Raw genomic sequence first — 16,523 nt, 5'->3', positions numbered from 1 at the left:
GTCATTTTAAAATAAATAAAAAATCTCAAGTAACAGACTTCAAAGATCTATTTCTTAATCTTAACAGTTTCCTAAGGTTCCCCAAAAGAACGCTGTATGATAACTGCTGATTTACAACTCTCCCATCCGCCAAACACTATTGCATACTAAGAGGAAGTCAGCAGGTGGCACTATTATACACATATTCTGTGTATTTTTCTTTATCAAACTCATTCTTTTTTCAGTATAGTTTTTATGCATATTTACTGATACTAAAAATCATTGTGCATCTACCACATGCTGTATACTTTCATTCCTTCCCAGTTCTTAAGGTAAGAAATAAAGCATTCCTATACTGAGTGTGTGTGAACTTGGGACTCAGCACCTGATGAAACAGTTTGAACTGGGAAAACTACATGGCTCATAGTAAAACTATAATCCAAACCTATGCATGTTTAGTCCAATGCAATTCCTATTTTTTACAGTGGTGCCTACTCCTAGATGAGCAAGTTTGGGATGTACATTTATCTATCAGGAAGAATAATTTAATTCAGCAGTGCTTAATTTCAAATCAACATACTGTTTATAGAAACAAAGGAAGCTACCTTATATCAAGTCAGAGCATTGCTCGATTTAGCTTAATATTGCGGTTTGTGGACACTGATTGTCAGCAGTTTTTCAGACAGGATTCTTTCCCAGGCGTATCTGACCATAACTTAATGGAACCCTTCGCATACCAAATATGCATTCCGATACCGAGCTTCAGTCAGTCATCACATGTAATGAATGATTATTCTTTTTGTTTTATTTTCCATTCCCTCAAGGAGGTATAGAAAAACAGTTCTTCTCCTGGTTGTATCGTTGCAACCACCTCATTAATTGCGGAGTAGACTGAGTGAGAAATCCACCTGCATGCGTGGGGTTGGGATCCAGCAGTTCTCTCGCTGAGCAAGAGGTTCTCAACACAGTGAGGCTACACCGGCTTAACTCCCCTATCCTTGGCTTCAGCCAGGATCCCGCCAGCAGTGGCGAGCCCAGTGAGGATTGCAGCCCGAGTCTCCCTGCCTCAACATTTTTCTCACTGAACAAGGGCTACAAATCAGACTGCTTTCACTTACTCGCTGTTACAAGACCCAGCAATGGCACTTTTTTTGGCCCTTGAACTATCATATCAGTTGCTAGGAAGCAGGGAAAACAACAACAGGATTTCAATAGAAGAACTGTGCCTGGAGGAAGAACTGAGGGGATAGACTCCATCAGGCAAGGCCTCCTTCCACCTGCCTTGCCCCACTCTCTGCTTCTCAATGTGTATTGTATTGTTTTATGTACTGTGGCTTGCCATTGTTTTATTGATTATAGTTTAGATATTATTGTAACTGTTGAGTGGATTTCTGTTTAACTTTTATATGTTGATATTATTAATTTATACTATTCTAATGATTGTTGAATGTTACTTTTTTGATGGATGTTACCTATTTTAAAGTTATGTTTTATTATCACATTTTTGTATTGCATTAGATTGTTATAACATGTACATGTTTTGCTTCTTCAGCTTGTAAACCGCCTTGAGTATTGTAAGATAAAAAGGCGGTATACAAATTAAAAATGATGATGATGATGAACAACAACAACAACAACGCAGCAAAGCCTTTTTGTTATGCATTTAGCCTCAGTGGCCACTGCCCTAATAAAGTCACCTTTGCATTTCTGACTTGACACAACCCTTTGCTGGGTAAACCTCAGCACGACTCCACTCTACACTTCCGTCTCTCTATGGTAAGCAAGGAAGCTTCTGCAGCAGGCTTCCCTCGAAGCTTCGCCTCCAATCAACAGCGCCAGTCCCGTTGCTAGGTGACCGTTGCCAAGCTGCGGCGTGCGGTAGGAAGCTCGAGTCGCCTTGGAGACAGGGACGCTCCAGGCTGGGCGCTGGTTTAGCCAGAAGGCTGCCATGAGTTCCCGGGGCAGCGAGCAGGAGGGTGGCTGCGGCGGCGGCGGCTGCGGAAGGATAATGGAGGCTCCCGCAGCCTCGTGGCACGTAGCGGGGGTGCGCATTACGCCGTCCGAGGTGCGCTTCGTGGACGCGGTGCCCGGAGGGCGCTACCGGGCGCTGCTGAGCATCCAGAACCTGCAGTCTCACAGCTGCCTTCTTCGCTTAATGCCTCCGGAACAACCTCAGGTGGGGAGCCCAGAACTGGCCCTTGAAACCCCCGCCTTTCCCTTTAAAAAGGCTCCTTTGCACCCTTCGCAAAGCCCCTCCTCCTTCTGAGGCTACTGTTAGTAGTACCCACGTCCCCAGCCTGTACTTTCTCCTCCCTCCATTCCCCTTTGCTGCTTCACTTGTTGCCAAAAAAATACAGAACATCCCTGCCCAAGTTCGTAACAATGTAAATCTTGGCAGATCAAATGGGCGTTAAAAAAACCAAACAAATCCAGAGGCGGAGCGTTTGCCACTGGAGAGTTACTGAATAGTGTTTTCAATCAAAGCCCATCACTTGTCAATCATAATAATCATAATTTTATTATTTATATGCCCCAACCCAATTTGACTGGGTTGCTCCAGCCTCTCTGGTGGCTTCCAGCAAAATATATTTCATGGATGGGCAATGAATATATGATCCTGCTGAAATCAAATGACAGTTGAATTGGAAATTGAATGGTTTATTTCTTCTTCTTCTCTTGCAGTTCAAACTAATTGTGGAAAATCAAAAGAACTCTGTTGCTTCTGGGCTTCACATAACAGCCATTGTGGAATATCATCCTGATAAAGAGATAGACCTTCAGGACAGGTTACTCCTTCACATAGGAAAAAAGATAATTGAGATTCCTCTAATAGGGTATGGCATTTCAGCGTATTGCTCCACTAGTTAACTTTTGTTAAAACAAGGTGAAATTTCCTCCATATGATTATTGTGACTTAAAATTGTTATGTGTGAAGTGGCCTTAAGGGCCGATCTACATACTAATTGCTTGTAACCAATTAATGTCCATAGTTTGAAAAAAACAACAACAAATAGCTGTAGGTGTGTAAACAGGATGAAGACCATGATTCTGGCAAAAATCCAACACTGCCCCCTGTACTCTGAGAGGAAAACTTAAACTGATGCCAATAGACATTTCTCTCTTAGCCCTAATAACAACTTGCATGGGCTATTTATTTTATTAAAATGATAATGCTCCAATTTTACTCTTTGTGACATAGTGTTGCCACTTGACTGATGTTTATTACTAGATTAGTGCTTTTTAACTTTTTTAATGATGTTACAGAGAACAACAACTACCAAACTTTTAGAAGACATTTGAAAGCAGCCCTATTTAGGGACGCTTTTAATGTTTGATGTATTACTGTATTTTAATATTTGGTTGGAAGGTGCCCAGTGTGGCTGGGGAAGCCCAGTCAGATGGGTGGGGTATAAATAATAAATTATTATTATTAAATGCATTAATTAATAGCACAATCCAAACCAGTGTCCACCAACAGGGGTTTGCATTCTAAGAGCCACCAACACATTTGCATTGCTCACTTGGTTAGAACCAGAAAGCGGGAGGGGGCAAGCAAAAGTATGCTCTATGCCACCTTAGAGCTGACTTAGTGACTGGGTCTGCTGCTGTCAAGGGGTGTTAGTGGAGCTGTCTTAGGATCCAGTAGGCCCTGTTTTGCCTCAGCCCCTCCCTGCCCCATAGTACTGTATTTTGGGACTATAATTCACCTGCCCTCTCAGTGGAACAAGGAGCTCTGCACTGGTGGAGTGATGCTAGTATCACTCCATGAGCAGAAGCTAGTGATGCTGTTCTGGTCTGGGTGCAGGGAGTCGATCAGGTATGATACTGACATCCTTAGGAATTATGCTACTGTTGCGGGAGTGGCTCTACCAGTTCAGTGATGAGTTTTGACCCAGGCTGCAGTACTATTAACCCTTTATTGTGCTACTTTCTTTATTTATATCTGTATAATTTTTTGTATTTTGTATTTGTACTATTTCATTTGTGTCCTGCTTTTCTTCCATGCTGGATCTACCAAGCTGTGAAGATCTATCAAGCTCTAAAAGTCAAAACTAGCGCTTTGAATTGGGCCTAGAAATAAAGCAGGGAACCAGTGCTGTTAGCAAAGCACCACCATAATATGTTTCTAATTTTTAGTTCTAATTAGCAGACTAGCAGCTATATTCTTAACTAACTGCAGTTTTGAACTGTCTTCAGAGGCAGCTCCATGTATAATGCATCACTGTAGTGTAAATGAAGTCACTAAAGTTGACCAGGTAGTTAAACCATCCTATAGTATAAAGTGCTTTGGGCTATAAAGGAAACCTTCACCTCCAGAAGAAATGGTTCATGGAGCACCCTCAAGGTTTAACTCTGGACAGTTTGCTATCCTTATTCATAGCTGCCACTAGATTTTTAATCTTTCCATTTTGTTTTGTTAGCTCTTTACCAAAATGTATTAAAACAGTGAGATTTAGGACTCAGTGATGTTTTGCTGCTAGGCTATATAATGGGCACATTCTATGCAAAATTAGTCATGATTTGTAATGTGAACTAATCCATGTTTACTTAGAAGTAAGTTCTACTGAGTCTCAGCAGTGCTTGTTTTCAGGCAAGTGCATATGGGATTTTCAGCCCAAATTATATTGTTCTTACTGTGATTTTATCTTTTTCTCTTACTTTCTTGTACTGAATGTCTGTTACAGCAGTCATCATGAGCTCATACAATATTGAAACTTTTATAATGTTATAAAATTGTTGGGGTATTCCAGTGTACTCATTGTATATTAAATTGTGATCAGTGTTTTTTTCTTAAGCGTAAGTAGACCAGATCCATTTTAAGAATTTATAATTTGATGAAACAAAGATGCTCAAGCTAATTAAAAATATAGTTGCAACTCAATGTGATTAAATTGTCCTTAAGTTCCAATAATTAAGAAAGCAAAATGACATTTTAATAAACCTCTTATGTTTGCTGATGTTGCTGCTAAATTAGATTACATAATTAAATTCTCTGTGTGTTGAAAATGGGAGGAAAGCTTTCTTTCCTAAAGCATCTTTTAAAAATGCAGCTAACAAAGTAATGTCAGAAAGCCAATTAAAAGTGCAATTGTTTTCCAGATTAATCCCATGCTGCTGCCTAGAAATTGAACCTGAGATAGATTTTGGCACAGCGATTGCAAACAGTAACGTAATTAATAAAAATCTAAAAATTACTAACTATGGATCATCTCCAGGTAAATATTTTCTGTGTAGCAAATTATACCAGATTCCTTTTCTGTTAACATGGTATATTGATGGGTTTCCTAACTACAGTATACAGTGGTACCTCGGGTTACATACACTTCAAGTTACAGACTCCGCTAACCCAGAAATAGTACCTCGGGATAAGAACTTTGTTTCAGGATGAGAACAGAAATTGCGTAGAGGCGGTGCAGCAGCAGCGGGAGGCCCCATTAGCTAAAGTGGTGCTTTAGGCTAAGAACAGTTTCAGGTTAAGAACGGATCTCCGGAACAAATTAAGTACGTAACCAGAGGTACCACTGTATAATGAAATATTCATTTTTGTCTCACAGTTCTTAGACACGTCAAACTAGGGTTATCAAATTCTGGGAAAGCTACCGCCCTAGGTGGTGTCACATTTTGGTAGACAAAGGTAGCAAAACGGTTTTTCTCTCCTTCCTCATTTTCCATTAATTTTTAAAATTTTGGGAGCATGTCATTGTATTTTGGGATAGCGAAGACAGAGAAATAGGTATGTGTGCATACATCACTGGGCAGAATTCAAGTTGCTGCTTCCACATGCCATGCTTGTGATTTGACTTGCAGTCTGTGGCTAAGGGTGCAATCCAAGCCTGCTGTGGTGGTTCTGTGGCGCTCTTGCCACCTTCACAGCCCTGCCATTCACAGTGCAGAACGTGAAGGGCAATATGACTGGGCCTGATCTTTGCACCAGCTCTAGGCAAGCACAGTGATCAGGTCTGGTTTGAAATCTATGTCTTTATGGCAACAGCTGTAAAACTGACTTAGGATTCCTCTGAATGCCCTGTTTTGGGGGTTTCTGCTGGGGTCAGCTGGTGGGGTTCCCACCAATGGACTTACATTCAGCATGTTAGGCAGATGTAATGTACCGTATTTTTCACCCCATAGGACGCACCGGCCCAAAGGACGCACCTAGGTTTTTTTTTGGGGGGGAAATAAAGGGGGAAAAATATATTTTCCCTCCCAGGTGCGGGGCTGGGGTGGGGGAAGCCCGAGCTTCCCCCGACCCCAGCCCCCAGAACAGGCAGCTCTCCGCAAGCCTTGGGAGACCGGCGCGACTTCCTGCCAGGCTCCCACGGCTTGCAGATATTTGCCTGAAGCCCAAACGAGGTGGGGGGACAGCGGGAAGGCGCGCTGTACCTCCCCGCTATACCTGGAGCTTGTGGGGCTGGCGGCGGGGAGAAGCGCGCTGCTATGTGAAGATAGATGTGGAAGTAAAGTGCATCTCTGCCCACATTTTGTGCTACCATGTATCAGAGTGGAAATAGTTAATTTTACATGGAATGCACAATATTGCTTATATATTTTGTAGGTACATTTGCTATAAAATACAAAGGAAATGTCTCCATTTTGATATCACCAACCAGTGGAGTGGTGGAACCCCGATCAGAACAGTTGATTAATATGGAGATTTGTACAGATGTACCCAGAACAATTAATGAGACAGCCATGTAAGTTACAGTCTTCCTTCTGCTCAGAATGTTGTGTGACACTGATACCACTGTCTACTCTGACAGGAAGCACTGAAGCTGTAAATATGTTTAATATATTAGTGACATAGGCAGGTTCCACCATTAGTCTCCCAGTAAAATAATCTGTCTTTCAACCCAGCTTGGAATGGTAGAAATAGGCAGCTTCTATAAGTTTCAACTGTAGATATGTGTGTTGTACAAATGCTCTAGTAAAATACTGAGTTCATAAGATTAATGCACTATTGTAACACAGTTCTTATCTGTTCATATTTTCCCCTTTTGTTCCTTCTTACCTGTTGTTTACTCAAAAGTGTGAAATTGCAGGGACGGCCCAAAGCTCAGATAATCATCAAAGCCAATATAGTGGAGCAAATTCTTGAGCTTTTGGGTGTGCCTCCATCAAACAAAATAAAATGTGTCAATTTTGGATGTGTCTATTTTGGAACCACCAAGACTGAAGAAGTTCTTCTTCATAATAAAAGCCCAGAGCCCATGGATTGGGTGGCAATCCTGCAAGACAATGCTGTTGGTGGAGAGATGGTAAGGAAACCTTTTTTTGAATTATTTTTAAAAAGCTTTTCAAATGTAAGGAAACCTGATGACTTTACTCCTTTTCTGTCTGTTTTTCTGCAGGGTTTCCCTTCCATAGTTTTAGTCTTGTAGAAGAGAGTTTTTCTATTGGTCAATATTGTGTGTTTTTCTTGTCTATATGTATCTTACAACTGTGCGGGTGGAAGGATACAAAGAGCATTGAGGTCAGCATGTGGGAGTGTTTAAGCCAGGTCTCACAGGGAAGAAGATGGAAGGGGATGGAAGTAACAGAAGAAAAACATAGAAGCAGAGAAATCAAGGCACTCTGGAGGACGAGGAGAGATTCATGAGCGAACAAGAAGAAGTAGGTAGAGGGAAAAGACGTGGCTCAGTTTCTCACAAGAAGGAGAAAGAGGAATAGGACAGAAGGGTCTGGGGCTGCCATCCCTAGTGGCTCGACAGAAAGAGAGAAGGGTGAAAAAGCTAGCAGGAAAGGAAACTACAAGGGGCATCAACAGAAGAACTGTATAAGGAAAGATGGGGTCAGGTGGAATATACATTATGAGAGACTGAGGAAGAAGGAAGTATATAGCAAAAAGAGAGTGGAGTCCTGGGATGCAAGATGGCAGTGGAATTCTTTGAGTAACTTTCCCACTACGGACAAGAGACCACCTGGGGTTCGGCCGACACCTAATACCAAGGGCAGGGATAGAACTGACACCAGCTCTCACAGCATTGTGTCACACTGTAGTATGAATAACAAGAAGAACGTGCATTGCAAATGTGTGCCATCTCTGAAAGGTGGGTAAATAGTAGTATACCATCTCATCCTTATGTGCCCAACTGATGACTGTGCTGTGCAGAAGAGGGCCTCTTGAAGATGTAATCTCATCAAAAGGGTTATTCTATACAATGTTAGTATTAGGTGTGGTGGCACCTACCCTTTGGAACGCCTACCACTTACCATTTCTGTTATCTTTTTGGTGTCTATTGAAGACCTACTTTCCTTCTAAAGCCTTTTAAGTGGACATTTTTATTCTTATCTGTATTGGACTTGACATGGTTTCCAATATGTGTGTTTATTGTTAAATAGCTTCAGGCTGCTTTATGGGAAGTGATCATTAAGTTGAAAGGAAGAAAGAATAAATAAAACACTTGTGTGCGGAAAAATACAGCACTGCATTTGGGCCTAATGTTGTGATAGAGCCAAACCCTTTCCATTACCCTTACGCTGTGTGGCTTGGCCTCTGTCAACAAGGCCTGTGTTCACACTCCTGTTTACTGTGCGCTTACTGTGTTTCCTGTGTTGGACTTTTCATTGATGTTCATGTGATGTAATCTAAAATGGACATATATTCTGTACTTTGTTATTACTATTTGATGTGTTGTTTCTCAACATATTTGTAGGAGAACCAGTGTGGTGTAGTGGTTAGTGTTGGACTAGAACCTGGGAGATCAAAGTTTTGTGGGGATTAAATGAGGACAGGGAGAACCTTGTATGCCACCTTGAGCTCTCTAGAGAAAAAGGTGGGATAGAAATGCAACAAATAAGTAATAAATAAACCAGCTTCACACCAATTGGGGTCCTTAAGTCACTCCTAATTTATCTCCAACCAAAGTGTGAACACCTTTGCATAGGATAAAGGCATCCCTGCCTGTCAACACCCCCTGGTGAAATAAAATGAAGTCTGCTGCTGTGAACAGCTAAGGGGGAAAGAGCTATGAAAGGTACCAGAGAAAACACAATTTTACTGCACTCTAAGGAAATCAGTCCTGAGTGCTCACTGGAAGGACAGATCGTGAAGCTGAGGCTCCAATACTTTGGCCACCTCATGAGAAGAGAAGACTCCCTGGAAAAGACCCTGGTGTGGGGAAAAGTTGAGGGCACAAGGAGAAGGGGACGGCAGAGGACGAGATGGTTGGACAGTGTTCTCGAAGCTACTAGCATGAGTTTGACCAAACTGCGGGAGGCAGTGGAAGACAGAAGTGCCCATGGGGTCACAAAGAGTCGGACATGACTAAACGACATCAACAAGGCAGCATTGTGAATACAGCAAAGGACTCCATGGGGAAATTCTAATGCATCTTTTTGTGTAAGCACAAACTGCATCCTCTCAGGGTTCCTGCAGTGTAAGGGCCTTCCAACCCCACATACTCCACCTGTCAGAAAGATGCATATTTGCTAGGGCATAATAATTCTGTAGAAAGTTCTTACTTTTTTTTTTTTTAAAAAAGCTATATTATACCAGTTATGTCTAATAAATACAAACAAGGAGTGATCTAGTGCTAGGGACAAGTTTCTTTCACATAATGGCAGCTTTTCCTTGCCACTCTTTCAGTATTAGACTGTAATATTTTATTTTTATTGCTTTTCTATATAATACAATCTAGGCTTATTCAATATGCATAATGTTTTTCTGCTTTTTTCTTTTTTCTGAAAAGCCCAGCATTAACAACTGAGAAAACTGAGTGGCCTTTAATATATTTTATACCTCACTTTGTCTTACAGGGCACAGATATTCAGAAGAGTACCAATGCTGTTTTAAGAGATTTACATTACACTGATGGAAAAGCAGAACAAGATGTTTCCGCTCTAATTGCCTGCATTCCCAATGAAGGAACACTACAGCCTGATCAGAAAATGATGATCTCTATTTGTTTTAGCCCAAAGTAAGCATGGAATGTGAACCTAATGATATTATTTATTAAATTTGTATACCACCCCCATACCTTTAGATCTCAGGGCAGTACACAACAATATATAAAAATATATATGATACATATGTGTGTGTGTGTGTGTTTTTGTGTGTGTGTGTGTATATATATATATATGTGTGTGTGTGTGTGTGTGTGTGTGTGATTAAAATTACTAGAAATTGACCCCAAATATGATACACTCCTCTCTTTTTGATATAGGATTCATTCATAGCTGAAAAAGCACTCCTCTAACTTTTGTAATTAACTTATTTTGACTAACTGTTCTCCTAGTTATGGGAAAGGTTTCTGTTTTCAAAGAAAATATGGGGTATGAATGCCCTCTTTTAGCTGCAGTGGGTGACAGGAAAGGGTATACCCTGTCTGGAGACCAATCACTTCTTGTCTCAGTTGCCTAGCTGAGGCCAGAGGAAAAATTGGGGGGGAAAGTGTAATACAAGAGGTGCAGTTGGAATTATTGGAAGCTATGCAGGCTCAAGGGTTGTGACAGCAGCAACTAGGCTGAATGGGCAGGGGGGTGGTATCAATTCACATGGAGCGTTGTGAAAAGAGTTGTATATTTAGATGATTTGGAAGTTGGTACATAGGGACGCAGGTGGCGCTGTGGGTTAAAGCCTCAGCGCCTAGGACTTGCCGATCAAAAGGTCGGCGGTTCGAATCCCTGCGGCGGGGTGCGCTCCCGCTGCTCGGTCCCAGCGCCTGCCAACCTAGCAGTTCGAAAGCACCCCCGGGTGCAAGTAGATAAATAGGGACCGCTTACCAGCGGGAAGGTAAACGGCGTTTCCGTGTGCAGCTCTGGCTCGCCAGAGCAGCGATGTCACGCTGGCCACGTGACCCGGAAGTGTCTCCGGACAGCGCTGGCCCCTGGCCTCTTGAGTGAGATGGGCGCACAACCCCAGAGTCTGGCAAGACTGGCCCGTACGGGCAGGGGTACCTTTACCTTTACCTTTTTACATAGGGAACATTCTTAGCATAGTGACAAGTGAGAAGTCAAGAACCAAGTATTTATTATCTTGCACAGTGAGTGAGGTAATGACCCTGTAGAAACACCCCGTTAATTAGTGTTGCTATGTTGATGTTGCATAAGAAACCTTAATTGCTCTAATTTTTCTGTTTAAACTTGTTAAGACATTCCCTGCTTAGAAACATAAATGTAATTGTGAATTTTTCAGAATGGTGAAAAGGGACAGGGGGGACCTTGGCAAAACTCCACCAAGGCAAGATTATGCTCTCTTTCTGAAATTTGAAGCTATAGGAAGCAAAAACGACTTCTTGGAAGCAGTGGCTGGTGGTGACAGACCTACAGATGGTATGGCATTTATAAATACTGAATAAATGGAATGGGATTAGAACTGTACTTTTCCCGCTATAAATTTCCAGGAAGGGTAATGGGCTTTGCATAAAATAATCTATAATTTGAATACCTAAGTTAATTGGAAAACTCCCACCTCTGTATGTAATAGGAAGGTGTGAATTACATACCTCGTTGCTTGCTTTAGGTGGCAAGAGTGAAGCAACAGCAAATTAGTGCCCTGGTCCCCCACTCACTCCATTCTTGGGCTGGTTGGCTCCCTGAAGAGGCAAGGCTTTCCACCTCTACCTCTTCCCTGCCTGAGCCTCACTCAGGCAAAGGGCCAAGGGCGTCCTTCCTCAGAGCAAGACATTTTGGGAAAGATGTCCAAGACAGTGTTCCTGTGCCTCTGCCATGTTTTGCTGTGATGAAGTCCAGCTCACCAAAAATGTTTCACTCTGAGAAAGGATCCCCTTGGCATTTTCTGAGAGTAAGGCTTGGGTAGGGGTGAGGCGGAATCTCTGTGCACAGGTTGAAACATTCAGGGTCTCGGCACCTTCTGTGGCCTGCATGTCAGGGATCAGGCATTCCTTGCTATCTCTCCTCCTTTGATGACTTCTTAGGGATGACTGAGAGAGCCCAATTATTTCTGTGCTGGCTGCAGAAGGTGTAGTGGCTGCTAGGTACCAGCATGCAGTAATGACATTGTACATTATTCTTACCATGTAAGGACTTCTGGTTAAGTTTAGTATGACAAGGCAGACCTCCTGAACCTGATAGGTTTTCCACTTCCTTACTTCAGTGCCACTGATTTCTGGCTGAAGGGCTGGTTATCCTGCAGGAATCTGATCCATACGTTTGGCATCTGTAATAGTATGTGGAATTTCCCCAGGTGCGGCTGCCCACAACAAATACACTTTTCTATCCTGGATACTCATCAAATTTTGAGCCCATGTATGTTCAGAAAGCAATGACTTTTGGAAGCTAGGCATGTGCTGTTAGTGGCTGGGGTTTTATGATGATTCTGTGCCATCTTTTTTAAAAAGTAATCTGATTACAATTGGTCATTTTATGTGCATTTATCATACAATGTGTCTTGCCCCAAATTTCAGGAGGCAGCAAACTGTACATTGTTACATGTATGACTTAATCATACAAAACGGGGGAAAATTATATGAAGACAGTCTTTCATTATGTATAAGTAAATTAGTTGCTATATTGTCTGTCTTTCTGCTGTAAATGATAGCATATCCTTTTATCTCAATGTTTTTTACAGAGAAGAGTCGTCATCAGGTTGAGTTGGGTTTGATAGGCTCAGGGCTTCCAGTCATTCTGACATTCAAACCAGGACCAGTTGTTAATTTTGTGGAGTGTTACATGGGTGAACATACAGATATTGTTTGCACGCTCAAAAATGAATGTGATATTCTTCCAGTATCATTTGCTTTTCGTAAGATTGCACATTATAATATTTGTCCTGAAAAGGGAAATGTAAAAGCAAAGTCTACACAGGTACTATCTTTGTATTTTTCTTTCATCTTACGCGGCATTTATGTAGTTAACTTTCAAAGTGCTTTATATTGTGAAGTGTTGCATAGTACAATAACATAAATTTAAGTTGCTGCTAAAGCAGTATTACTGTAATGATGGCATGCATGAATGATTGTTACTTAAAGCAAAAAAATAATAATAGAGCTTTCTTTTAAAGTATTTATTTACTAAATTTATATACCACCCTTCATCCAAAGAGCTCAGGGCGGTTCACAAGATAAAAATACAAGATAAAAGCGCAAATAAATAGAACAAAAACAAGACAAGAACTCCCCCCCAAGCAGATTTAAAAAGCTGTAGAATATTAATCAGCCAAAGGCCTAGTTGAAGCAGAACATTTTCGCCTGGTGCCTAAAGATGTATAATGACACTCCCTTGTCATTGAGATATTCTTTCTGAGATGCATGAAATTTTACTCCTTGTTGCTTCTCTTGTCTTCCTGCTTCAAAGCAGTTACAGAATTGTTGCTTTATCCATCTCTTATCCACAAGAAGCACCTTTTACTCTTATGTACATAGATGGGAAACATTCTCCTCTCTCTGGCTAAAGCTAACTATCATAACCACCTTCTTTCAACCCATCCATTTATCCATAACCCTCCATGAGTATATAATGAGAATGCACCGGTCACAGCATTTTACTCTATTCTGTTAGCAGTCATTACCCTTCTTCCTTACACTGGTTACCAGTCAAAACTCCACATCAACTTCAAGCTTCTCTTCCTTATTTCTAAAGTAACACATATCTGGTTGAATCTTCCCTTATTTCCTCTTCCTCTTCTATTTTGTCTACATAATCTGCTGCCACTCCTATCTTGATGCCTTCTTCTTTGTATTCTTTATCTTCAAAATATCATGTTCTTGGCCTTTTGTAAGACCCTTCCTTTTCTGAATCCTTTTACTGAGCCATCTTAGCAACACACACAAATTTTCTCACTGCCACCTGAGCCTCTCTTGTCCTGCTCTTTGGCAACCATCGGCCTCTGTTTCCTCAACTTCTCTCTCCTAGGCCTCTACACATCTATTCAGATGCAAATCCTGTCAAGTTCAGCGGGCTTATTGCTGGGTAAATGGTTACAGAATTGTAGTCTTCAAGTACATTGTAAGGAACCATGCTTCCTGTATAATGTATGAAGCAGTCAACAGACTGTGAAGCCTAAGTAGTTGGATAGGGATGTTTAAGAGAATTTACTACTTAAAGTTCAAGAAATGAAAACTATTTATTTGAATGCTGGGAATTTAACATCCTGGCGGTTTGTTTGTTTTTAAAGAAACAATGAGTGAGCATGATGTAACATTTTAAAATGCCTAAAGGTCTGTATTTATTTATTTTTGTCTTTAGGATATTTTATTTTCATTTATTCCACGTCACGTAGGAACCTTCACAGCGAAGCAGGTGATAGATATCATTGGTCCAGTGGCAAAAAAAGATGGCTTACCAGCACTGAAGTTCAAACCTTTCCATCAGTTATACTTAATTTTTTCTGGTGTGTGCAACTCTGTAACCAATAAAGTGGTTCTGAAACCCAACCTTGGTAAGTTAGTAAGAAAAAGGGGCTACAATTTTAACGTGTTCGAAATTACATTTCTGTCAGTTCTTTTGTGGGATAATTCAGACAAATGGTAGACAGAGGCTGAAGTGTTAGAACTGGTATTTGGTAACTTTGGCATGGTAATTGGTTCAAATGCTCTGATAATTAATTGGTGAAGTAGCAAGTTAGTCACATTTCATCCTGTGGCTGGTTGAGCAGCCTCCTGCACACCCTGAAAATGAATTGGGCCCCCTTGAGTGTTCCTGTGGAAACTCTAAGCTTCTTGAGAGGAGCTGATGTTTGATTAGTCTCCACCTGTGGATCTAACTCTTCACCTATCTGCCTGCCCACCAGCACATTACACCTGCCCCAGTGAAGAAGTGACCCTGAAGGTCAGGACAAACTCTTTTCTTGAGCTTGAATGGAAGCTTTTAAAGAGCAATTTGAGAGTTCTGTCAGGTAACTCATACCTGTTGTATTCAGAATGTGTGTGGTCTTCTTTGATCCCTGCCATTCCATTGCCCTCTTTCACATGTAATACTAAGCCAAACCATGGATTAAGACAGGTATGAGGTATGAGGAAACTGCGGCTGCCAAACTACAACTCAAATCCTTCTTGGCCATCGGCTGGGGCTGAAGGGAGTTGTACTTCAGGAGTCCCTAGAGGGCCAAAAGTTCCCCACACTGACTTTGGATGAATGAGCAAATGTGCACACTTCGGGAGAGATCACTTTGCTCCTCCCTGGTAATTTTGCTGATGTGCTCTGCAATTGCCTCAGGTGGCACATGCTGGGATGTAGCTTGTCTGTTCCTGCAATTTTTCTTTGTTGGGTGATAGAGCTGTGTATCCTTCCTGCCCTGCTCTGTACTCATAAGCTGGCTTCCTACCTGAGGTGCAGAGGACATTATCCGAATGACAGTGTTGAAGTAAAATCCACCTGTCACAGTCCAGTCAGCTTCTCTGTGTGGAATGGGAGGGTTGTTGTCATGTTCTTTGCTTCAGGCAGCAAAATGTCCTGAGCTGTCCCTATATAATAACTCGTATAAGCACACTTATAAAACTAGTCTTGGAATGTAGTCCTTTATTTTTAGGGGGGGGGGAATTAGCAAAGATTTATCACAATAGTGATAATCTATGTTGGAAATGTAAAGAAAAAGAAGGTACCTTTTATCATATGTGGTGGACCTGCCCCAAGGTGAAAGACTTCTGGGAGATTTATAATGAATTGAAAAATATATATGTTGAAATATACATTTATTAAGAAACCAGAGGCCTTCCTTCTTGGAATAATAGGTCTGGAATTGCCCAAGAAAGATGTTAGATTGTTTTTGTATGCCACAACTGCTATTAGGATTTTGTTAGCCAAGAATTGGAAAACACAGGGGGGCCACCAGGTGGCGCATTGGAAGATGGCCGACAATAACATCTCTCCGACCCACATGAGGTAATTAAGAGGCTGCTATGGGAAGTATGCAGCATTCCCGCCCCCCCAAGGAGATGGGGGGGACTGCCTTGCCAGCGGTGTCCATAATGCACCCCCGGATTCGAAAGAAGGGGGTGCCCGGTCACTTGGCACAAGCCCTCGGTGAAGTCGGCTCTTCCTGACGCTGTCTCCACTCAGCGCCCGGGTTCGCCTTAGCTCGAAAATATAATTGGAAACATATAATTGGAAAGAAGCTAAAGCACATACATCAAGTGAAGTTTGGGAGATAAGACTGCTGATTAATGGATCTCTGTGACCGGAGCGACGGATGGGACAAATAAATCAAGTGATGAATCACCATTAAGAGATTGGTATGTTTGGAGTGAAACGGAAGGGGGGGTGGAGGAAAAAACTTTTCTTTTCTTTGCCTTATGTGAGTATTAATAACCCTCCACCCCAGAAAGAAAATCGTTGCATTTTATTAATCACAAGCAGGAATTCAAGAACTGTGTGGAGTGAATTATTGATCAAAGAGAGGATTGGTAAACACTGGAGAACATAGGAAAGTTTTTATGACGCAGTTTTAAATGGCATCTCACTAAGACAGGCTTGTCTAAGAAAGACGGGGGGCGGAGGACCAGGATCATCGGAATGTGAATGATGATTGGAATGTGATCTAAACCTGGCAGAGCCATTTGTGATATACTTGGCAAGCCTGGGAAAATTAAAGGACAGACTGAGGATAAATTCTTTACGGAAGTGTGGAATTGCGTCTGTCCCTATGTGAT

At 41.7% G+C, this 16,523-nt stretch overlaps 1 protein-coding gene across 1 annotated transcript in view; it reads left to right on the top strand.

The window, feature by feature from the left end:
- The first annotated feature begins 1,717 nt into the window (after positions 1–1,717).
- CFAP47 (cilia and flagella associated protein 47) overlaps positions 1,718–16,523 on the top strand; it is a 185,418-nt gene continuing 170,612 nt past the window's right edge. Inside the window, exons 1-9 of the mRNA XM_083734113.1 lie at positions 1,718–2,155; positions 2,662–2,813; positions 5,080–5,195; positions 6,533–6,671; positions 7,004–7,232; positions 9,733–9,893; positions 11,111–11,247; positions 12,506–12,741; positions 14,122–14,314. Coding sequence (XP_083590239.1) covers positions 1,928–2,155; positions 2,662–2,813; positions 5,080–5,195; positions 6,533–6,671; positions 7,004–7,232; positions 9,733–9,893; positions 11,111–11,247; positions 12,506–12,741; positions 14,122–14,314 — 1,591 coding nt within the window. The 5' untranslated portion in view covers positions 1,718–1,927. The remainder of the gene's footprint in view (positions 2,156–2,661; positions 2,814–5,079; positions 5,196–6,532; positions 6,672–7,003; positions 7,233–9,732; positions 9,894–11,110; positions 11,248–12,505; positions 12,742–14,121; positions 14,315–16,523) is intronic.

Source organism: Podarcis gaigeae, assembly GCF_964106915.1.
Source record: "Podarcis gaigeae genome assembly, chromosome: 4".
Taxonomy (NCBI): Eukaryota; Metazoa; Chordata; class Lepidosauria; order Squamata; family Lacertidae; genus Podarcis; species Podarcis gaigeae.
This window is presented reverse-complemented; position numbering and strand designations above follow the sequence as displayed.